Below are 23816 nucleotides of genomic sequence, written 5' to 3'. Positions count from 1 at the left end.
CCACTGGAGTCCTTAGGAAGACACCCGGTGGGAGACCCACTTGTCAGCCAACCTGGCCAGCTTAAAGGGATCCAAATTATTCTGGTCAGCAACATACTGACGCAGCTCTGGTGAACAGGCTTCAGAAAAATGCTCAAAAAACAAAAGGTGGGAAAATTCACCAAAGGTTTTCACCTTGTATCCATCAATCCACCCCATCATGTTCATATGTGCAGCACTCACCCAGTCACCCCTTTGTGCTAAGTTATCATTGACATAGACTGCCATGGTATATTTTTTCTAGCAAGGGAGCTAAACAGAGATACCCTCTGTGCTAAGTTATCAGTGACAGAGATTGCCATGGTATCGCCTCATTCCGCCCGTTCCGATCTGTTTTCAATCAGAATATCAATGTTTGCTCACGTTTGAGAAGTATACTAGTTATATCTCCCCCACGTCTGGGGCAATTAACCTTCTCAATTATGTTTCATTCAATTTCCTGTGCCTGATGTCTCATCCACTGAAAATTATCCACCAGCGGAGCGTTGTCTCAATTTATTCCAATACAGGACATGTGTTCCTGTATTCGTTTCTTTACTGGTCTGATTGTCATGCCGATGTACATGAGTTTGCAGGGACATTTAATCATGTAGACAACGTTCGAAGTGTTGCAATTGGTTAATGAGTTTTGTCTCCATGGGGTTCTCAAACCTAACTGTAATGTCTTTGTGCGTTTAGTAAGTGGACACACATTACATTGGCCACAAGGCGAGTGACCCAGCTGGGCAGTTGTGTCCCAGCGGGTAGTTTGATGTGCTATGTTCTCCGGAGGTTGATATGAATGTATCAGTGTATCACAGAGATTTCTCCTTTTTTTATTGCAAATCTAGGTGTCGGCAACACAACTGGATGATTTCTTTTTTAATGCAATTGATCTTTCTGGAGTAGCTAAATACAGCTGTTATGGTTTTAGGGCCTTCCAGGCATTTTTTCTGCTGCAAAGTTATATCGTGCGTAATGTTCCTGGCCCGTTTTCTCGCTTGTTTAATTGTCCTTTTGGGGTAACCTCATTCGAGGAGCCGATCAGTCGGGAAATTGGATTGGGTGTAATATTCTTGGAGGCTAGAAAAATTCCTTCTGTACCGCAGGAATTGGCCAAAAGGCAAATTATCACAGAGACTTTTTGGATGGAAACTGGAATACTCCAAGAGAGAGTTACGGTCTGTCGGTTTTCTGAAGACTGTGGTAGCCAGTTTTCCCTGGGTTGCTTTTATCTCAACATCGAGGAAATGTGTGATGTTTCTTGTGATACTATGTGTACATTTTAAGTATCTATTCCTCGAGTTGAGCCAGATCATGAATTCTCCAATCATAGTTTTGTCACCTGTAAATATAGCCAGGACGTTGTCTATATACCGGGTCCATAAAGTAACCTGTGATCGAAAGGGACTCGAGGCTTGGTAGATGTACTTTTCTTTCAATTTGGCACAGAGGTTAGCCAGCGAAGGGGCAAAGGTCGCCCCCATCGCGGTACCTGAGATTGATTGAAAAAAGAATTCCTTATACAAGAAAAAAAATCTTGGTAAGGGCTTTCTCTGCCAATTGTAAAATAAACTGTAGTGGTATTTCAGGTGGTGGATTAAGTTCAAGGAGAACTTTTTCAACAATTTGTAGTGTTTCAGCCTGTGGTATTTTGGCATATAAGGCTTCTATGTCAAGCGTGACTAGGAACTGGGTGTCTGGGTCAAACGTTACATTGTTGAGCATATTTAAAATGCGTGTGGTGTCCTTCAGGTAAGACCTCATTTTGGGGATTTCTGGCCTTAGGAAAAAGTCAACAAATTCTGATAGAGGCTCTAAGATTGATTCAATACCAGCCACTATTGGCCGTCCTGGTGGAGGGAGGGTGTCCTTGTGTACTTTGGGCAATGCATAGAACACAGGTATTTTGGGAGACTTTCGGCACAGAAAGGCAGCTTGTTTCGTGCTGATGTAACCTTTGCATGCTGCTTCTTCGACTAGGCCTATGATGGTAGTCCGGAGTGCATCCGTTGGATCCCGAGGAAGAATCTTGTAATGTTCTTCATTATCAAGGAGCGAAGTAACCATTTGGTCGTAATCTCCAAGGTTCATGACAACATAGTTTGCAACACACAACTTCAAATCACATCCCTCTGAACTGATCAAGGCCATTATTTTCAAGGTTCTACATTTGTTACATTATTCAAAGAGAATGTTGTAATTCTGGCATTAGGCTGTCAATAAGACCAGTCTTTAATCATATTGGTAAAAGGGGTACCAACTAAACAGAAAACATTTTGCAGCAACTAGTTAATATTACCAAAGCTCAAGAGGCTCTGAAGCATCTAAAATAACACAACCAATATTACAGTGATGTAAATGTTGAAGAAGACATAAATGTAATTTCAGATATATGAAGATATCCCCCCACAAATTGGTCAGTTCGATCATGGTAAACCTGATGCTATGGAAGAAATATACGAACATCAACCATCCACCAAAGGCATTTTCAAGATATCGTGCGTGACTCATTCAAAACATACCCAATGCATCAGGCAAGGGGTTGTCTGAGTGTTTAGACAAAAAAGCTTGGGAGGTTGTTTTTCCCCTTATTTTCTATGTAGAAGAAGAAGGCAGATATGATGAAAGACCAGTGAGTGCAGAGAAGCGCATAAAAAATACCATTTTCTTACAGTGTACTCTGAAGATCCCAAGTTCTGACAGTTTATTGAATTCATTTTTCATCCATTATTTGAAAGCGAACTGGCTACCTTATGCTTTGGTGCTCCATGTACTATTATAAACTAGTACTCTCTCAGTGAGTGAATCTGTTCAAAAGATAGAAGACAAAGATGAAGTTTTGGAGTGAAGCATTGCCAGCATCTCAGTAAATATGGGCAGGACAAAAGAATCTTTGTTTTAGCATCATTCTGATGTTTGATGTATGCTGAGGAAGTGTGGGCCTCTTACTTGGTTTGTTTACCATAGTTGTACAGGGATGATTTACATGACTTTCTAAGTCCTGAAAAGAAGAACGAAGTAACAAATGCATTTAAAAAGTACAAGTGGATGAATCCAAGATGGCCACCGTGAGGAGGGCTGCGTCAAGCAGAGCTCTCCTTCCCCCCCCCGGGGCCTTAAATCTCAGAAGAACAAGTTACTTACCAACTGTAACGTTATTTCGACTGGATGTTCCTCCCACGAATTTGTTATCTTTGATATATCCATTTCCAGCTTGCTGGCCTCAGAAAATGTTTTCACAGTAGAGGGCGCTGCACGTCGACGTCCCTCGAGTCGGTGTCCCTTGAAGGCCTCTGTATCGGCGCCGACGTCACCATAGGTATAAATAGTCTTGCGCAGTGTTCGTTGCTCAGTTCCATTTTGAGGTGCTGTTTTTGCCTTGTATGAAATGGTTAATAACCTTGAAGGAGCGTAGGCTGCAACTACAAGGGAAGTTTTACTGCGGGGAAGGATGGGGGGGCGATAATGAATACATGGGAGGAACATCCAGTTGAAAGAACTTTACAGTTGGTAAGTAACTTGTTCTTCGAATGGATTGTGTCCTCCCACGTATTCCTTATCTTTGATAGACTCCCAAAGCAGTAGTGTGTAGAGGAGGCGGGAGTAAAACGAAATGTTTACTTTTAAAGATGCACAGAGTGCAACACAGCTTTTCCAAATCTTGTCTCCTGGCGAGAGGAGGAATCAGAATTTAGTGAAAGTATGTGCGGACGACCATGTGGCAGCCACACATATGTCTTTAATTGGAACTCATCTTTGGAGAGCTGAAGAGGCTGCGATACCCCTGGTTGAATGAGCCCTGAGGTGTTGAGGGGGCTCCTTTCCTGCCAATGTATAGCATTCTATAATATTTAATATAATCCATCTTGAGATGGTCTGTTTTGTAGTAGGTAAACCTAACTTGTGCCCTGCATAGCCCACAAACAATTGGTCTGCTTGCCTAAACCTCGCAAGTCTGCCCATGTAATGTAAAAACTCAAGGCACGTCTTGGATCCAGCCTGTGCAATCTCTCTTCCTCTTTCCCTGGATGGGGACGAGGGTAAAACGGGGGTAAGGTTTTTTTTTTGTGTGATGTGGAATTCTGAGACCACCTGGAGAGAGAACATTCGGCTTCACTTGGAGAACTACCTTATCTTTGTGAAAGATTGTATGTGGAGGTTTGCAAGAGAAAGCTTGTAATTCGCTCACTCTTCTGGCAGAAGTTAAAGCCACTAGAAAGACTGTTTTAAGAGTAAGAAACCTTAATGAACAGGAATGAAGGGGTTCGAATGGAGTACCCATTAGAAATTTCAAGACTAGGTTAAGGTCCCACAGTGGAACTTGAAAAGGAGTTGGGGGAAAAACATTAGTTAACCCTTTTAGAAATTGAATCACTATGGGCGATTTGAAGTATGAAGGCTCCTCCGCAGTGCGCTTGAAGATTGACAGCGCTGCGAGGTAACCCTTGATTGTGCCAACTTGAAGACCTGAATTTGGCAAATATAGCAATAAAGATAACACCATTGGTGTACTACATGAAAAGGGTTCAATATTCTTTTCTCAACACCAGCTGTAAAATGTGTTCCAACAACAGCGGTATAAAGATTTTGTTGCTGGCCTTCTGGCCGAAAGCAACACCTCCATTACGTCATCCGGGAGGTCCCAATCCTTATATCTCAACCTTTCAGAAACCAGGCGTGAAGGTTGAGGGTCCCGATATCCGGATGGAGAACCCGACCTCCCTTCTGTGAGAGAAGATCCTCTCTTTGTGGAAGACTAACCGGCGGACAGATGGACATGTCTAGAAGATCTGGGTACCACGTTCTCCTGGCCCAATTCGGGGCAATTAGGATCATGGGTTTCCGGAATCTCCTCAACCTCCTTATCATTTGAGGAATGATTGGGGACTGGAGGAAACGCGCACAGAAGTGGAAACTCCCAGTCCACCACAAACGCGTCCACTAGAGCTCCTCTCGGGGAAATTCCCTTGAGCAATACTGATCTCACTTCCGGTTGATACTGGTGGCGAACAGATCCACTTGAGGGGTTCCCCAATGGGCAAAGATCTCTTGAAGGACTTCCTGAGCTAGTTCCCACTCGTGGGAGACTGTGTTCTGCCTGCTCAGAGCATCCGCCGTCGAGTTCTTCTCTCCGGCTAGGTGAACTGCCGATAGATTCCTTCTTGTTTTGCCCAGAACCAGAGCTGCATCGCCTCTCTGCACAGTGGCAGTAACCCTACGCCTCCTCTTTTGTTCAGGTAATGCATGGCCACTGTGTTGTCCGTCATTATCAGGATATTCTTTCCCTGTACTGATGGCAGGAAAGCCTTCAGCGCTAGTCTGATCGCTCTCAGCTCCGATAGGTTGATGTGTATTATGGACTCCGATGGAGACCAACGCCCACTGATGGTTAAGTCTTTGGCATGGGCTCTCCACCCGGTGAGTGATGCGTCCGTGACTACTGTTATCTCTGGCCAGGGTTGCCAAAACTGTTCTCCTTTCAAGATGTTCTCCCGGCAGGCCCACCACTGAAGGTCTCGAGCCACTCTGTCTGGGATTAATAGAAGATCTGACATCTTTCCTGAGTATTATGACCACTGAGTCCTTAGCACGCACTGGAGAGATTTCATTCGCAGGCGAGCCTATGGCACTAGAAAAATGCAGGATGCCATGAGGCTGAGCAACCTCAAAAAGTCGAAGGCTGGTAGAAGCTAGGTATTTTGAAACTTGATGACCATCTGTAGAATATCTTGATCCCTCACCTCTGGTGGCAAGGATTTTCCCAGGGATGTGTCCAGGACTGCTCCAATGAACTGGAGTTTCTGTGATGGTATCATCTGTGACTTCTTTAAGTTGAGGGAGAAGCCCATCTTGTGGAGGAAGTGGCAAACATAATCTAGATGGATCTGAGCTTGTTCTGTGGACGCTGCTCTGATTAACCAGTTGTCCAGGTAGGGGTAGACATGAATCCCTTCCCTCCTTAGACTTGCAGCCACAACTGCCATTAGCTTGGTGAAGACCCTCGGAGCAGCGGTCAGCCCAAATGGCAGAACTCGAAATTGTTAATGCAAGTTGCCAATGGCAAACCTTAGGTACTAACTGTGCTTGTGATGGATTGGCACATGAAAGTAAGCATCATGAAGGTCTAGAGATACCAATCAGTCCTGAAGCTGGAGGGCCTGAAGGATCTGAGAAAGGGTTACAATCTTGAACTTGTCTTTCCTGAGGAATTTGTTTAATTCTCGCAAGTCCAAGATGGGTCTCAATCCTCCGTCCTTCTTCAGTATTAGAAATTAGGGGGAATACCAACTCTTGTTCCTCTCCGCTACAGGTACCGCTTCTATGGCACCTTTCTCTAGCAGGTCTGAAATCTCCTGCATAAGGAGCGGGTCTGGAAGCTTCAAAGAGTTGTCTCCTGGTGGATGACTCTGAGGAGTGTGTAGGAAAGGCAGGCAGTAACCTTGGGCAACTATTTCCAATGCCCAAGCATCTGACGTAATAGCCAGCCATTCTGTCAGATGTTGAGTTAACCTGCCTCCTACTGGTGTTTTGTGTGGGGAGACCTCAGAGGGGTTTAGAAGCAGCTGACGCAGATGCTGATGAGGGTTTGGTACCTTTGACCCGTCCTCCATGGGTGAATCGTCTCTGGCCCCTTTGAGCTGGCTGACCTCTGCCTTTTACGAATGTGGAGTAAAAACGAAAGGGCTTCCCCCTCCAGGACATACCTGTGGGGCGATTTGGAGTTTGACGGATTGCAGCCCCAAGTGATTTTGCAGCCGCCTTTGAGGTTTGCAATTTCTCCAGGCTGTCATCAGCTTTTTGCCAAATAGAGAGGTGCCGTCAAAGGGCATATTCAGAAGCCTGGCTTGCACATGAGGAGCAAAATCAGACTTCCACAACCACGCAAATATGCGGATTGTGGTACTTGCCGCCATGGCTCTGCTGATGCTGTCAGCAGAGTCGATACCTGTTTGGAGGGACTCACACATCGCATCCTTCCCATCCTTGATGATGTTCAAGAATGCGTCTCGTTCCTCCCCTTCTGGGAGACAGTCAGCCTCTGATGAAGCACACAACCAAAGGGTGTGGCTGAAACTAGCTAGCGTGCAAGTGGCGTTAATAGACTTAAGTGCCACACTGCATGCTGAAAATACTTTTTTAGAGATGGCATCAAATCTTTTATCGTCTCTGTCTTGTGGTATAGTGGGGTATGCTGACTTACTATTTGACGACGTCGCTGCCTGCACTACTAAACTCTCTGAAGTTGGGTGCTTACTTAAATATTCAGGGTCTGAGGTGGACACTCTGTACTTCGCAGAGAGCTTTTAATTTACTGCAGGGATAACTTCAGGTGTCTCTCAATTTGCAGCTATTTTTCTCTGCAATGCAGCATGAAAAGGGACTATAGGGTCTCCTTGAGGCACTTTATCTAAGATGTCAGTAAGATCATCTTGCTGGAAAGAGGGTGCAGTTGTTATCCACCCCATAAATTGCATAATTCTAGCCATAAGGGCTCTGTAAGGCATTTCTGCATGTTCTCCAGGTTCTGGTCTGGCAAATTCTGCTTCTGGAGAGGTATTTATGCCACTGGCATCTTGTAAACATTCTTGTAGATCTTTCAATCTATTCTCCTCAGGAATGAGTTCCTCTGGAATGGGTACTGTTGTTCTTTGTAACCCAAAAGGTCTCTCATTGTCAGAGTCCTCACCTTCCTCATATATAGAGGATAAAGCTCTGAAATAATCAGATCTTGGATAAGGGGTAAAACCCATTTCCAGAGAAGAAGGAGCCAAATTGGTGAATACTGCTTGGGAAAAAGTTGTGGTTGGCGATGTAGACGTTATAGGTCTCGACAAACCCGCAAATGGCATCGAAAAACTCGAAAAGTGCCTCGATGGATTCGAAAGGAGCGGAATCCTACTTGGTGTCATCGATATTGCTGACGCCACTCTCAACGCCTCGGGTGGGACCTTCGATACCTCTGGTGCCGGTGGCGTAGCTGATGTTTGAGGCCTCGAGGAAGTATCCTTCATCAGGGTTGACCACAGCATCGATGACACAGATTTGTGCGTCAAAGGTACCTTCGACGATGTTGTCGATGACGCAGCTTTACTCGATTTTTGTCTTTACTTGAGAGTTTATGACGCTCTCGAGGGTTTTTGTTCGCCGGGTTCGATGACTCACAGCGTTTTTGTTTTTTGGGTCTTTCACCCAGGGTATCACCTCTAGGCATCTATGAGGTGGTCAAGGCAGCGTTCTCGAAGACCCTAAGCATTTTTTTTTAACGAAATTCCTCCCACTTAGCTGGAGATCTGTGTTTAGTGGGGCAGGCGACCCTTTCTGGGGAATTTGAGGATGAAGAAAAGGGAGATGTATGACGCCTCTTCTAAGAGTGTCTCGATCCCGATGAGTGATGGGAACCGCTTCGGGATCTCGATCGGGAATGTTTCTTTCGATGGTGAGGAGACGAATGTCTCGACTCAGCCGAGGACAATTTTGAAGGGGTAGAAGATTTAACTGCCTTGCCTCTTTCTAACTGCCCTTTACATTCCTTCAAGGCATTTGCTGTCACAGACATGCAGTCCTCACATTCCGAACACTGGTGCTCTGATCCCAGGCACCACAAACAGATCCGGTGAGGATCCGTTAGTGACATCTTTTTACCACAATCTCGATATTTTTTGAAGCCGGATCGTGGCGTCGATGCTTCAGACGAAGATGCCATTGTAGAATATTGAGATTTTCGAAGATTTCAACGATTTTCGAAGAGTAGAAGAACCGACCGTTGCATCTCTGCGGCTTACGAAGTGCAGAAAATCAGAACTGAGCAACAGACGCTGCTCGAGACTATTTATACCTATGGTGACGTCGGCGCCGATACAGAGGCCTTCGAGGGACACCGACTTGAGGGACGTCGACGCACAGCGCCGTCACTGTGAAAAATGTTTCTGAGGCCAGCAAGCTGGAAGTGGATTTATCAAAGATAAGGAATACGTGGGAGGACACAATCCATTTCGAATAAAGCAATTTGAATCCTCCTCAGGCAAGGGAAGAAGTCGAAACAGAGGGATCTAATGCCTGACATCAAGCTGTAAACTCGGCAGACCGACAGATCGGTATCCCTGGAGCAGTGAGCCAATGCAATGGAGGTGGCCTGGTGTGTAGCAGAGGAGGTCCGCAGGGATTGGGACCCTGATGGACATATTGCATCTAAATGTTTGGCAGGAGTGGAAGCGGTCCCCTCCCATGAAGGGGGAAAGAGTTCATCCACCCAACCCCCACCGGAAGCAGCAGTGAAAGCACTGGAGATCCGTGAGGAAGGAGGGTGACGTCTCGCAGAACCCTGCAATGGTGCAGCTGAGAAGGGCACCGGGACCAACAAGGTGGTGAGCGTAGCCACGGGGCCCGGAGAGGGGAGCGGAGGACAGAAGAACTTGAGGGAACAGATTGCCCCCCTCCACCCACTAGCAATGTGAGGAAAGGCAGCAGCTCACCCGTGTCCTGCAGCATAGGGGCTGCAATCTGAAGTTTCCCAGAGGAACGTAATCACTGCAGGGAAGGCCCTGAGAGGGGGCCATTATTAACATAGCCACTGCTGAGACCCCTAGCTCAAAGAAAACAACGGGGGAAGAGTTGTGCCCAGTAGTGGAGTGCTAAACAAAGACTGCTAGCATTACAACAGATCAACACAACAGGGCTATCAAGTAAACTGGCAGCTACCCCAGACACTAACAGTACCCCATCTGAAGATAAGAGGAGCTTGCAGAGGGACCAAGGAGAGGGGTCAGTGACTAAGAAGCCCAAGTGCAGGGGACAAAACAAGCAAGAACTAGCGCAAACCTCCACTGAGGTCAAACAAAACCCCAAGGCCCACTGGTGTGGGGCAAGGGAAAGGAAGAGACGCTCCCCTAACACAAAGCAGCCACACAAGGAACTACCCTGGAGCACAGAAGGACAGGGGGACTCTCCAGACTAGATTGGGACGAATCGACTGACACCAAATCCCAAATATCATAGCCAGTGACCAACGAGAGGCAAGATGTCGATAAACAGAGGAAAATAATCCCAGGACCCATCCAAATCTGTGAAAAAGTCCCAAGAGGGTAACATCCAAAAACTGTGGCGCAAAGATGGGGGAACCCAGCTGGAGGGCGAGCAGGACCCGGATAGAACAATGGAGGATACACCACCTTCCTGAGTGATGAAAAGTGGGGAAAGACTCTGTGCAGAAAATATGGTCCTGCCAACACTGCTACACAAAACAAACTGTCCACTCCTAGGATAAAGCATTCTTTCCCCAGGTCTGCACAAACCATTCAAAATCCTAAAGGCATGAGTCTTCCTTAGGATTCTTTGTTCAACGAAACAACTTGGATGCAAAAACAACTTGTATGCAGGTCCTATCCTGGCAGGACACCTGGTATACTCCCCAGCCAGGTTCTTTTCCTCATTCCATGCAATTTGATTCAGAAGCTTATCTTTGCCTAGGGTACTTTCCTGCCAGGCTTTTCTCCTGTGGTTCACTTTACACACTTGCAAACTTGACTTTGCCTAATATACTCTCCTGCCAGGACTTTCTCGTACAGTTCACTTAATGAACTTGCAAACTTGACTTTGCCTGGTATACTCTCCTGCCAGGACTTTCTTGTACAGTTCACTTTATAAACGTGCAAACATTACTTCTGTTATTATTCCTTTTGACATATCGGGTATCACTTTCCATTCACTTCACTGGCTCTTGATATCGTTGCCTAAGCGCCCCGTGTCCGAGCTTCCCTTCTCAGGACTCACAGGTCTATTATGGCATTCTCCGGTCATCTTGCGGTCAACGTGAAGCAACAATCTGGCGTCCCGTCTCGGCTTCACAGGCTCACCAGTTTTGCATAGCGACTTCCACGTCCTTTGTGGCTCACACTCTGCTGCTGTACCTGCTCTGTGTTTGCATGGTGCTGGTGCTGCTTTTCGGTTCCTGTGGCCGTCAGGAAGTCTTCCCGTCTCTTCCTCTCATGGTGGTGGGACAGAAAACCCACTCCAGCATTCCTTCTCCTTCTGGCATCTCCTCACGCCTCCAGGATCCACAGTCTTCTCTGCGACTCCGCAGTCCTTTGGTCAGCACTGAGGGGACAAAGCTTCCCCAGACAGTGGGCCTCATTACGACCCAGGCGGTAAGTTACCGCCTGGGCCGTCACTTTACCACCATGGCGTAAACTACGTTTACGCCATGGTGGTTGGCGGACTTACCGCCCCATTCCGACCTTGGCGGGGCGGTAAGTCCCCAATCCCCATTTACCCTTCCCCATTCCCATTTTTGCCCCATAGGGCATAATGGGAGTGGGGAAGGCGTTAATTACGCCACCGTAAATTACGGTGGCGTAATTAACTCCATGGTCCCTTAGCGCCATGGATTTTAACACCCGCTAAAAGCGGGTGTTAAAACCTCCATGGCGCTAAGGGACCTCGTAATTGGCGGTAAGGGGTCGGCGCAGCTAACGCTGGCGTAAACCCCTTACCGCCAGGGTCGTAATGAGGCCCAGTGTCTCCTTCCTCCATGCTCGTCAGGGTTTTTAAATGTCCGGTACCTATCATATGCTCGCAACCACTAGAGCGCGTCCTGGGCTTCTCGGCTTCACCGATCCTCATTGCTCCGTTCAGCCTTCTACTCCCAGTGTTTCTATATTTATGGGAATGATGGGCAGTCTTTGGCATTCTATTTACAAAATATTGAAAGATGTCATCAGTAGGTTTTGTGGGTGGTTGATGGGGACTATCACAGGATGCCATAAACACATGAACAATGGAGGGGATATCCCTAAAAGGCAGACCATCCTTTTGAGGGACACCTCCCCCCATAGTGTCCTCCCTCATATTGCTGTCCCCAAGGTCAGGATCAGGCATTGGCTGCCGTGCCCTGGCCAAATGAGGAGAGGCTATCTCTGGGAAAAGAGTGATGACATCATCCAATTCATTGCATTATATTCACACTTTTGACCCTTGATATATTAGTCTTGTTTTTCTGGAAGGAAGTGACAGTTATTATTATTATTTGTATTTGCTTTACACTGGTTGGAGTGTTTCTTTTATGACACTATTTACTTTTCCTTGTATGTGCAGGGTGTGACATTGCCCTGTGGCCTGATGTATCTTCACATTCACACTTTAGCTTGATGATGCCATGAACCGTGAGGACATCACCACACTTCCTAGTCCTTTTTATAGGTCTCGTCTTCACATCACTACTTTCCGACCAATACGCTATGGTATCGTCGCTGCTCCTGCAGTAAGTCTTGATTCTTCTTTCCTTTGACTACCTACTGCCCATGAACCTCCAACTTTTTTCTACCATTGAGGTTTTAATTTTTTGTTTTTCTTGTTCTCTACGGCATGTTTACCACTGTGTGGCAGTCACAGTGGTTGCTTGCTTTAACCTTTGCATATTGCGGTAATTTCATCCCGGCATACCTGTGTCTGATGTGGTTGTTCCTGGATATTTTTATCTAGATGCTTGGTCCCTCTTGGTTCAACTGTCTCATGTTTCTTGGTTTCTTCTTTTACATTAGAATCTGATAGAGCAAGTACCCAAGAACATTCTATATTCTTATTCAAACTGAGAGACAGGTATGGAACAAGTTACTTACCTGTAACTGTTGTTCTCCAGCATGGGTCTGGCATGGATTCACATGCTCATGAATATTCCCCGTCGTCAGGCTGGGAATCCTTGGTAAAGAAAAAATCAGTATCAGTTTCGTTTCTGATCTGTCTTTCTTAGTAGTAACCAATCACTGATCTCTGGGTCATACTGCCCCCAGCCAATGACTGCCCTCTCCCTAAGCCCCGCCTCTGGCAGCCATCCTCAGATTTGGTAGCACGCCAAGTGGCAGTATGACCAAGTGAAGTGCCGCAGAGGGGTAAGTGGGAGGGTTCGCATGTGAATCCATGCCAGACCCATGCTGGAGAACAACAGTTATAGGTAAGTACTTGTTCCTTCTCCAGCATGGGGTCTGGCATGGATTCACATGCTCATGAATAAAAGAATACATAGCAGTATACACATGCACAACCAGGGGAGGTGGTAACAGGCTCAACATTAAGCAATACAACAACTGAACATTAAGCATCTCTTACCTCCTCATCAGGCTCACCTTAAGCAAACAGGTTGCGCAGCACTGCTTGGCCGACCCTGGACTCCCGATCGACGCAGTAGAATCTTGTGAAGGTGTGCGTCGACCTCCACGTAACAGCCCTGCAGATGCCCAGCAGGGGCACACCAGACAGGAACGCCGTGGTAGCAGCGATCGCTCTGGTCGAATGGGCTCTCGGACGGCCGGGCAGCGGTCGGTTTGCCAACCGGTGACAATGCATGATGCAGCCGGAGAGCCATCTGGAAATGGAAGTCTTCGAGAGAGCCTTCCCTTGATTCACAGACTCAAAGTTAACGAATAGCTGTGACGTCTTCCGTAAACTCTTTGTGCGGTCCACGTAGAACTTCAGCCCACTAGCTACATCGAGCGAGTGCAAAGTCCTCTTGGCCGGCGTCGAAGGTGACGGGAAGAAAACTGGTAACACCAAGGGCTCGTTGAGGTGGAAGTCACCTTGGGCACCTTGGGCATGAAGGAGGGCGACAGTAGGTACGGCATCACTTGAGGGGCCGTAATCCGCAGGGGGTTAATCTTCTGTGCACAGCACCAGACAGAGAACCTCTTCCATTTATGACCGTAACACTTGAGAGTTGAGGACGCCCTGGCCTTTGCAAGAACCTCTCTGCAATCAGCCGGGATATCGTACCCTCCAAACTCTAGCGCTGCAGGAGCCAGGCCTGCAAGTTCAGCGACTGTGGGTCGTGGTGTAGAATGGCGCCTCCTTCTCTGGAGAGAAGATCCGCCGGCAGCCTGACTGGCGGGGACGTTGACAAGTCCAGAAGGCCCGGGAACCATACCTGCCTCGGCCACGCCGGTGTCCAACGAGGATCATCCTGCACCTGGACTTCTTGAGCTGGCTGATGAGGCGGAGCAGCAATGGCAATGGAGGGAACGCGTATAGAAACAGGCCGTCCCAAGGGAATGAGAAAGCATCGCCCATGCTCCTCGGCTGTGGGAACCTGCTGGCGAACCTCTGGCACTTGGAGTTCGCTGCCGTCGCGAACAGGTGGATCTGGGGTTTGCCCCATCGTTGGAAGAGTCGATCCACTTGATCCTGGCGCAGTTCCCACTCGTGGCACGAGCGCAGCTCCCTGCTGAGTGAGTCGGCGATGGTGTTTTTTATTCCTCGTCGAGGGGGATCCTGTCCTCGAAGCAGCCCCCAGCCTGAAACCAGCGGGCGTCGAGGAACTCGTGTAGCGGACGCATCCGAAGTCCGCAAAGGGGTACAAGGTAGATGCATGAGGACATCATCCCGAGAAGGGACTTGATGGACCTCACCCTGGCCACGTCCGTGGCTAACAGTCGCCGTACCTTGCCCAGGATGGTTTGGGTCCTCTCCTCTGAAGGGGAGGCCAATTGCTCCACTGTATCGAGCTTCGCCCCCAAAAACAGTGCTACTTGTGACGGAAGCAGGTGGGATTTGGGGTAGTTGATGGAGAACCCCAGCTGCGTGAGCAACCGGACGGTCCTCGCCGTATGATCGACGGCGAGTTCCCTTCACCTTGCCCGGATTAGCCAGTCGTCCAGGTAGGGGTAGGCGCAGCCGCGCTGCCACTGGTGCCAGGCACTTGGTGAAAACCCTGGGTGCCGACTTTAATCCGAACGGTAGGACTCTGAATTGGTAGTGGCGTCCTTGAACCACGAACTTGAGGAACTTCCTGTGCCTTTTTAGAATAGGGATGCGGAAGTAAGCATCCTCCAGGTCCAGCGACGATAGGAAGTCGCCTTCCTCCAGCTGTCCCAGTACGTGCTGGAGGGTGACCATCCTGAATTTCTGCGCCTTGATGTATTTGTTTAACCGACGCAGGTCTAGGATGGGGCGCCAACCACCTGTCTTCTTCCTGACGAGTAAGTACCTTGAGTATACTCCGGAGCCCCGGAGCCTCCTGGGGACGAGCTCGATGGCACCTTTCTTGAGCATCGCCTTTACCTCCAACAGCAGTTGAGGGACGTGATTCTCCTTCCTAGCCACAGGAGGAATGCGAGGGCACTTCCTTAGGAATTCCAGCGAGTGCTCGTTGGCCAGGGTGTCCAACACCCAACGATCGGTGGAGATGGACTCCCACACCCTGATGAACTTCGTCAGTCGGCCTCCCACTGGGGTGCTTCGGTGGGGGCCCGACCACCCGGCCGGGTCAGTCTTGCTTGGAAGCGGCCTTGCCTCCTTGGCCTCCTTGGCGATGACGGCGGGAACCCCCTTGCTTGCCGCAACCTCTGTAGGCCTCCTGGGAAGAGGAACGGGCCGCCTGGCGGTAGGTGGAGGAGCCACCGCTGGATCCTTTGGAGGCACCCTGTCTGCCTCCAGAGCTCCGAAAGGGCCGTCGCTGCTGAAGCACCCCAAGGGCCCGGGCCGTCTCCGAGTCGGTCTTGATGGCCTGTAGAGACTCATCCACCGCCTTACCAAAGAGGTTGTTGCCGTCGAACGGCATGTCCAACACTCTGGCCTGGACGTCCTGGCGAAAGTCTGTCGCCTTGAGCCATCCTCATCGTCGGAGGCAAACTCCGTTGCCCAGTTGGCGAAATCCGGTATCGGCAATGTCTGTTGCCACCGTAATGGCGTGATCCGATGCCACCTCGCCCTCCTGCAGAATTTCTAGGGCCTCCGCCCTTTTGTCATCAGGCAGGAAATCTAGCAGGGGAGCTATCTTGAACCAGAGCTCCCTGTCGTAGCGGGCCACAATCGCTAAGCCATTGGCCGCCTTAATCGTCGTCGCCGCCGACGAGATGACTCATCGTCCCATAGAGTCCAACTTCTTATCCTCGCTGTCCGGCGGGGAAGTGGAAGTTGAGGCCGCTGCACCCGCTGCCTTCTTCTTAGTCGCTGCCGAGACGACCGAGTCTGGCGTGGGCTGGGCCCTGAGGCACAAGGGGGCGGCATCGGGGACTCGGTACTTCTTCTCGTACCTGTCCCTCTTGGCGAGTGTCGTGGCAGGGTTCTTGATCATCGCCACCGTCGTCGTCCGTCCCCGTCGCCGTATCCATCGCCGTATCCTCTCCCGGTGAGGGGGATGAGGGGTCCACGGGCTTTGCGGGCACGGAGGGCGGAGAGGGGTGGACTCTCCTCCGCTTGTTCGGAGGGTTTCCCGACGGGCCTGGTTCTGGATCCTCTGTCGGAGTCCGTGGTAATCTCGTCCTTATCTCGGTACATAAGGATTGGATTGCCAACAAAATGGCCGCCGAGCTATCCTGGGGCTCGGGCAATGGCTGCGACGGATGGGATGGCCGCTCCACTGGGCCCTGTTCGTCGTCCTTGTCGCTATCTTCGATCACGTCAGCCGGGACCGTCCCCTGGGATCGAACCTTCTCGAACCTCTCGTTGAGGCCTATGGACCTTTCTTTGAGGCCCCTCTCGGTCTCCACCAGTTCCTCCTCAGAGGCTGATTCTGAGTCTTTAACGGCCACCGACCCTCCCCCTCTTTTTCAGCTGGGGCTTCACGGGGGTCTTAGCGGTGGGCTGGAAAGAGAATTCCCTCCGCGGCGGCAGTGATACTCTGGGCCCAGAGGCCGTTTCCATTGGCGTAGTCTCAGCCGGCTCCGCCAGGGTCGCAGAGACCACTTTGATAGATGTCTTAGCCGAGTGGATCAAGGCCCTCACCACCTTAGGTGCGTCCTGGGCCTTTGCCTTGGGGGGAGGGTCAACGCCTCGCTCCCCCTTCGAGATCGACCGGGTCCGCTCCAGCGGCCTCCCGGGTTCTCGGACTTCGTCTTCCCCGAACCAGAGCGCTGGCTCGTGTTCGAACGTGCCGGGGAAGTAGCGCCCTGCTTGGCAACCGAAGAGCCCGACCTTTCGGCGCTCCCGGATCCCGCGGACTAGCGGTGCTTGGCCTTCTGTTGGGCCCCCGTCACCGGGGCGCCCTCAAATGACTTAGAAGCCCGCTCAGACTTCTTCTTCACCTTCTCACTTGCTGTGCCCTTCTCCAGCCAGGTGGCGAGGCGGGAACAACGATCTTGTTTGGTCCGTTCCGAAAGGTTCTTGCAGAATGCACAGTCCTTCTCCACGTGCGTCTCGTCCCCATGGAGGCAGTAGAGACATCGCAAATGCTCGTCCTCCTTGAAAACATTATATAATCCGCATACAGGGCAGTTCCTGAACAGCTTGGATCCGGGCGTCGAGCTCCCTTTGTCCTGGGCCATGTCCGTTGAGGTAGGCCGCAGATCTTCTGGAATCCTCCAAGAAGTGTAAACTCGACATAAACTTCACCCTTGAGGGGCGTAAAAGAATTCCGAAACGGGTCCCCGTTATCGGAAGTAGAAACGGTGGAGCTTGAGGCTCAATTAAAGCGAAAAAATGAGAACATCTCCTGAAAAAACGTGAAAACGCAGTAAAAAAACTCGAGAGCAAAACACGAAGACTCCCAACACTTGAGTGTGCAGTAAAAATCTGAGGATGGCTGCCAGAGGCGGGGCTTAGGGAGAGGGCAGTCATTGGCTGGGGGCAGTATGACCCAGAGATTAGTGATTGGTTACTACTAAGAAAGACAGATCAGAAACAAAACTGATACTGATTTTTTCTTTACCGAGGATTCCCAGCCTGACGATGGGGAATATTCATGAGCATGTGAATCCATGCCAGACCCCATGCTGGAGAATAGTTTTAGTCTTCGATTTGTTGAATTATTATTTTTAACTTAGCTTGTTATTGTGTGTTTACATCATATTAATGTGGGGATATCATTTACTGAAACTGCACTGAATCTGCAACTGGGCCACTCTCACCGATCTCTGTCCCTGGCCCAGCCACTCTCCCCTTGCACTGCCTCCCTTGATAACCACTGCACTGCGGGAATGTCTCTGTATCCCTACAGCCCCCCTCCCCAGCACTTGTCTGCACTTAACCTGCATTTGCCACCAGCTGGCCCTTATTATTTATCCTGTTATTCTACTACCCCTGTACTGCACTTTCCCCGCTCCCTTTCCCCTTGCACTTTCCCTTCCCCCTCTGCCCATGCACTTGCGCGATCTGAATGACACCTGGCCTAGTAAGATCCTGTCTTCCCTTTGTCCCCCCTCCCTGCCTCGTCGCACCTTGAAACACCCGTGTATAGGGCGTTACAAATGTCATATCATATCATATCATACTGTTCTAATTTAGTTATTTATTCTTCTTTTTTTGGTTTGATCTATTTTGTTTTCCGTTCATGTTATCATGCTGTCTGTTAATTGTTGTTTCTATATTTGGCAACAGAGTTGCCCTGACGAAGGATAGATTGCTATCCGAAATGCATTGGCCATGTTCTCTGTTTCTCCTGTTTGATCATTTGTTTTTACGATTCATAATCAGCAATAACATTTTGTTTTTGCATCAAACAACCTTTGTATCCTGATTTCTGAAACTCTTTGAATTATGTGATTCATGGTGCACTTGCGCACTAATCCTGTGAGTATGTGGCATTAAGGCCTTAATCTGTTTTTGTTGGTGTACTTTTTTCCCCAATTTGTGCTTGTTGGGGGTGCCACAGTTCCCCTTTTACCAGACATACAGTTCATCTACTGATTTATCTTTGACTGTACTTAGTTGGCTGTGCCCACTCACTCGGTTTCTTGGAAAATAAATATACTGCCATTTCTAAATGCCTTCTATGCCTAAACTGCACTTTCGTTGCAATATTGAACTATGATGCACCATCTCAAAACTACCTGACTCTTGATCATTGTGCACATGTCTAAACCAAATGTATACTAGGACCCTGCAAGAAGCAGTCATTTCAGTCTATCTTACATATTTCCCCTTTGGCAAAGAAAAGGAAGTTGTAGAACACCGCCTCACCTGACGAGACGGCTTCGGTGTGAATAAGTAGCAACATTTGGCAGGCTAGGTACCCCCTGAGCCGCATGAGAATCACAGTGCACCATAATATGCTGACTAGCTGGAAATGTATCTGAATATATCCGCTTCGAGGTTGCAAAGTGCCCTCACGTGGGCGTGAGAAGGTAGTTGATGTATGTATAGCGTATTATGAGAACCGTGTAGAACAGATTGGAAATACCCTGATACATTGTATACTGTGACCCTGATATGTTGTAAACTGTGTCCAACAAATGTTGTTCAGTACGCCCCATCCATAGAAGATCTTGTTATGTGGATGTATAAAAGCATTGTAAAGCAGGGAAGGGGGATTGCTGTATCGTGGTCCGTAAGGACACTGAGATTGGGTGTTTCGAGTTGTTTCCTGTTCTGTGGATGTCTGTCTTCTGCTTTGTCAACTGCCATTGAAGATGCTTACCACCTTTACTTGGGATAAAATTATTTACTGAGTGGTGAATTTTTCCACAACATATAATTATATACTACTGTAATTATGTCAGGTGTAGATGTGTTGGTCAACAGGCCCCATAATCTAGTATTGAGCCTATGTGGTAAGAGTATGCACTAAAATAAAATTAAAGCAAGTTTATTTTTAATGACTTTTTAAGGCACAGTATTTCTTATTTCAAGTATGTAGCAAGCATATTTAGTACCAGATTTCTGCCATTTTCTCTAGACAACATTTTACATTTTATCTGACGCATAAACCATACAAGGACCCCTTAAGCTACTCAACAATAAGAATGGAAGATTCTAACTCGCACTTGGCGTGGGTGCAGCATATGGTAGTCAGTGGAGTAACTTTGCTGAAAATGTTGGGGGGAGGCATGACATCTGAAGAAAAGGTGCCCAAGCCAAATGGGGAGAAAATGGTGTGCCATGAAAGTTGGGGGGACAAACACCGCCACCCCAAATTACACCCATGGCTAGGGTCCCTGTACCGGGAGGGGAATTTCATTTCGATCTCTGATATCACAGAACATGCGTGCAGTGCATCCTCCTAGTGGTTGCAGTATGCAGGCCTGCAGAGGGCATGCAAGACACTGTGGAGCTGCTTTCCAGTTCAGCCCGAGAACAGTGCACTGCTTGGGTTCGCCCTGACAGCGAGCAACAGTTCTAGCTGAGTGTCGTCCCTATATCGCTTAATCCAAACTCATTTGGGTGGTGTTCATCATATGATACGGGATAAATGGGCGGAGGATCTCCAGCTGGACATGACCGACGAACTCGGGCCCGACATGTGTACCCAGACTCATAATGTATCATTCAACTCTCGTTTTTGCTTGATACAGCTTAAGGTACTGCACCGATACCACTACACTCCCGATAGAATGCGCCTGTTTTCCGAAGAGGGGCTCGGGGCATGCCCACGCTGTAACCTTCCTCATGCTAGATATTTTCACATATTATGGGACTGCCCGCGGCTCAGGACTTTCTGGGGAGGGGTCTGTGCAACACTGTCCGAAATCACTGGCTCAGATATGCCATTCCTGTGCTTGTTTCACATCGCGGTCTCATCATCTAGCAGTGTTAATACATTTGTACGAATAGGTCTTCTTCTGGCCAAGCGCTGTATTCTTTTACGTTGGATTATCGCCCAACCGCCTAACAGCGATCACTGGCTGAAGTATGTGACATGGGCAAACGCCATGGAGGAACATTGGGCACACATGCAGCCGCCCGAGGCATGACCGAAGGATATTTGGAGCCCTCTCAGGATGTACCTTCTGCGCACGGCTACAGACTCAGATGGGTCTCTGTCCCCGTAATCGTTTTGGTTGTCTCACTGAGATTAATGTCCCCTTATGCAGGTGTTCTTACGATTTAGCCATTGGTATACTTGTGCTTGCCCTGCCGCAGCCTGTATCTACAGTTCTTATGCTCCCGTGCCCCCGTCACCCCTGCTGAATCTGTAAGAATTATCCTTATGTATTCTGCTGTGTTCTCTCAAGTGCATCAATAAAGAAAGTAAAAAACAAAAAAAACAATAAGAATGGAAAATATACACTAAATAGATGTTAAATGTTTTAATGTATTTACTCAAAATGTACTGGGGTCTGTGCCCACCAAAAGTAGCACATTACCAAACAATAGTAATATTTCCTTGTTAGTTGTAGGAATGGCAAACTCATTTGTGTATTTACTCTAGTATATAGAATTCATACCCCACAAACAAACTTCATAATGTGCATTATATGTAAATCACATGCTTTTATTAAAGTTAAACAGTAGCATTGTCGTCATCCTCATCTTCATGTTGAAGGGAGGTAGATGTAATTGAAGACATCATCATCATATCATCTGTTTTTTTTCTGGTCCCCTTTCTCAGGTTAGATTGTATGGCACCTACTTCTGCCAGTTTCCATTCGAGAGCTGAAACAAACACTAAGTTTCACTAAATGCAGGCACAGTTATACATTGATACTTATTAAAGAATATAGGCAAAGTTAAAGCATTGCTTACATTATATTTAAGGTGTGTATTTAAAACATTTCAACAGGTCTTCAATTAACCACCCTCCTTCAAGAGGAACAAACTAGAGCATGAACAAATAATCTCATCTCACCTGTGTGAGAACTGCCAACCAATCAGGTTGCCAAGAATGCAGGTTGAAATTGGCTTTGAAAGCCAGCATTCAATCCCATCCACCGGTGCCTCTGCTGTGTTCCACCCTATTGTTTTTTGGCCCTATGCTCTGACTGCCAGGGATTCCCTCACCATGCCCCATTAGACAACTTACCCTCTTGATTTTCGCCACCCTTCTCTTCCGCCCAGCAGGACGCAAAGGAAAGAGTAAAGGTACTCGGAGGTGGACATCTTTGTTCATAGTTCTTCTAAGGGGCAAGTATTAATAATAATAATTTGCCTTTATGAGCGCTGCTTATTATTGCCCACGGTGTGTGGTGCTCATTTAACGATCGGAAGGATGAAAGGCTGAGTTTGGCCTTGCCAGGATCCAAACCTGCGGCCGCAGGCTCTGCACGGATGTCAAAGCGAGCGCTCTACTCGCTGTGCTATCTGACCGGCTCTATGCAGTGGTGAATGCAGTAAGACGGAGCCTATTTAACTAAACAAAAACAGTCATTGACACACCATATTTTTGCCTGGGGCGCTAATAGAGTTAATGGTCAGGGGTGGGGCTTACAAGGCCTATAATGCCCTATTCCCTTTGTGAATGCCTTTGTTTGCTTGGGCCTATCACCTCAGTCTAGTGGCTCATTATCGATTAGAACAGTCTGCCCTTTGGCCATCAAAACTATATTAGCGACTTAGGAGCGACTTAGCCAATCGAAGTGCATGGAATGCGGCCCGTATCTCCTGATACAAGAGCACATTCTGAGCAAGCTATTGACCTTATCCTCCCACTATTCCTGTGCTTCAACTGTCCTCCACTGCCCTACCAAAAGGGGTATCATAAAACGTTCAGTTCAATGAATGTCCTTGCCACTCCGGGCCACACCTTTTCCCCTGCAATATGGTTGTCAACGACATGGAAAAGGAGCTTTATATTTTGTGCTTCCATTCTTTTGTTCACGTTGGATTGGAGTTTCGCTTCGTTTTGAAAACATGCTTACTCTACGGTAAATTAATAGGCTGGTCATTGGCATCCCACCATCTGCCCATGGTGCTCATGCCAATAATTACAAGGATGATGGGCTGTACTGGGCGGTAATGGCGGCAACAGCATTTGTTAAAGGCCTTCAGTTTTCCTGAGCCTAGTAATTCGGCCAACACACCATTACTGGTCGGTACAGCCTGCCACGTTGGGGCTCATTGACAATTAAAGTGAAAGGTGTTATAAAAATATTGAGTATGGACAGAAATGGAAAGAAAAGAGTAGGCTGTGGAATATAAAACATTTCCATGAATCTTGCAGTTAGTTAAATTTAAACTGAAACAATAACAATAGGTGGAGTAGCAATAATAATTGGGAGAGTTCATAAGGAAATCAGGCGGTAATAGGTTAATTACCTGCAACTATGAATTCATAAATGTCGTGTTGTTATCACGCTGCTACTATTTCATATAATAAATCTGTTAAGATTGGGTCAATAAAGTTAATGTTAAACATTGGTACACATGTTTAGTGTTTCCCCTTACAGTATAAAAAGGGGTAGAGTAGACCATTAAACTGTTTTTTGCTCTCCTCTACTTCCTCCCTAAGTACCATGGGGCCTTTTAGGTGATCCAATGGTACTACTCAGAGAATGTATTATCCTGACCTAGTAGGAAGAGGACCTCTGTTAAAAAAAATCTGATACAAGCAAAAATATGTCTGGTTATAGCTTATGGTGACAGAACATTTTCTTTAGTATGAGTGGAAAAAGATAAACAAAGTTATTATTTCTCAATTAAGATTTCAAATCAAGGCCAATTTACGGTAGCTGAAGGTTATGGGAGGAAAAGAGTTGAATAATGTAAACATCTGACTCTAAATCTAGGTAAGTTCAGAACATATTACTTTGACTAGGCATGCACTTACATTGTGCACACTCAAATCCAATGACTAACTGCTTTCTGTCTTCTGTCTAAAATAGATAGATCTCCGGTAGCTACTTGAATTACAAATGTCCTGATTTTCAAAGGTAGGATGTTTGAGATATTTGCTGCATGGTAAGAGAAATATAAGACTCCCATTTTCATTTCTTTTCATAGGGTGTTTCTATCATTGTTTTGCTTGTGGATCCTTTCTTTTTTGTTTACTTTATTTTAACTTGCACAGGCACATCATCATATCCTCAACTTCACTGTAATCACATTACTATCCTTCAGCTTTATACACATTTGAGTTCACTTCATATACATAATTGTGATATGTCTGAGTCTTCTTCCTCCATACTTTTATCAGAAAGGTATTGTCTGTATCTGCCCCA

The 23816-nt window shown here is 47.6% G+C and overlaps 1 protein-coding gene across 1 annotated transcript in view; it reads right to left on the bottom strand.

Annotated features, from left to right (window-relative positions):
- Window positions 1-20946: 20946 nt before the first annotated feature.
- The window catches only part of PDCL2 (phosducin like 2), a 922229-nt gene continuing 919359 nt past the window's right edge, over window positions 20947-23816 (bottom strand). The window contains exon 6 of the mRNA XM_069630331.1: window positions 20947-21315. Coding sequence (XP_069486432.1) covers window positions 21164-21315 — 152 coding nt within the window. The 3' untranslated portion in view covers window positions 20947-21163. The remainder of the gene's footprint in view (window positions 21316-23816) is intronic.

This window comes from Ambystoma mexicanum, chromosome 6q (assembly GCF_040938575.1).
Source record: "Ambystoma mexicanum isolate Mex_15411 chromosome 6q, UKY_AmexF1_1, whole genome shotgun sequence".
NCBI classification, from domain to species: Eukaryota; Metazoa; Chordata; class Amphibia; order Caudata; family Ambystomatidae; genus Ambystoma; species Ambystoma mexicanum.
The sequence above is the reverse complement of the archived record's forward strand: the minus strand, read 5'-3'. Positions and strand labels throughout refer to the sequence as shown.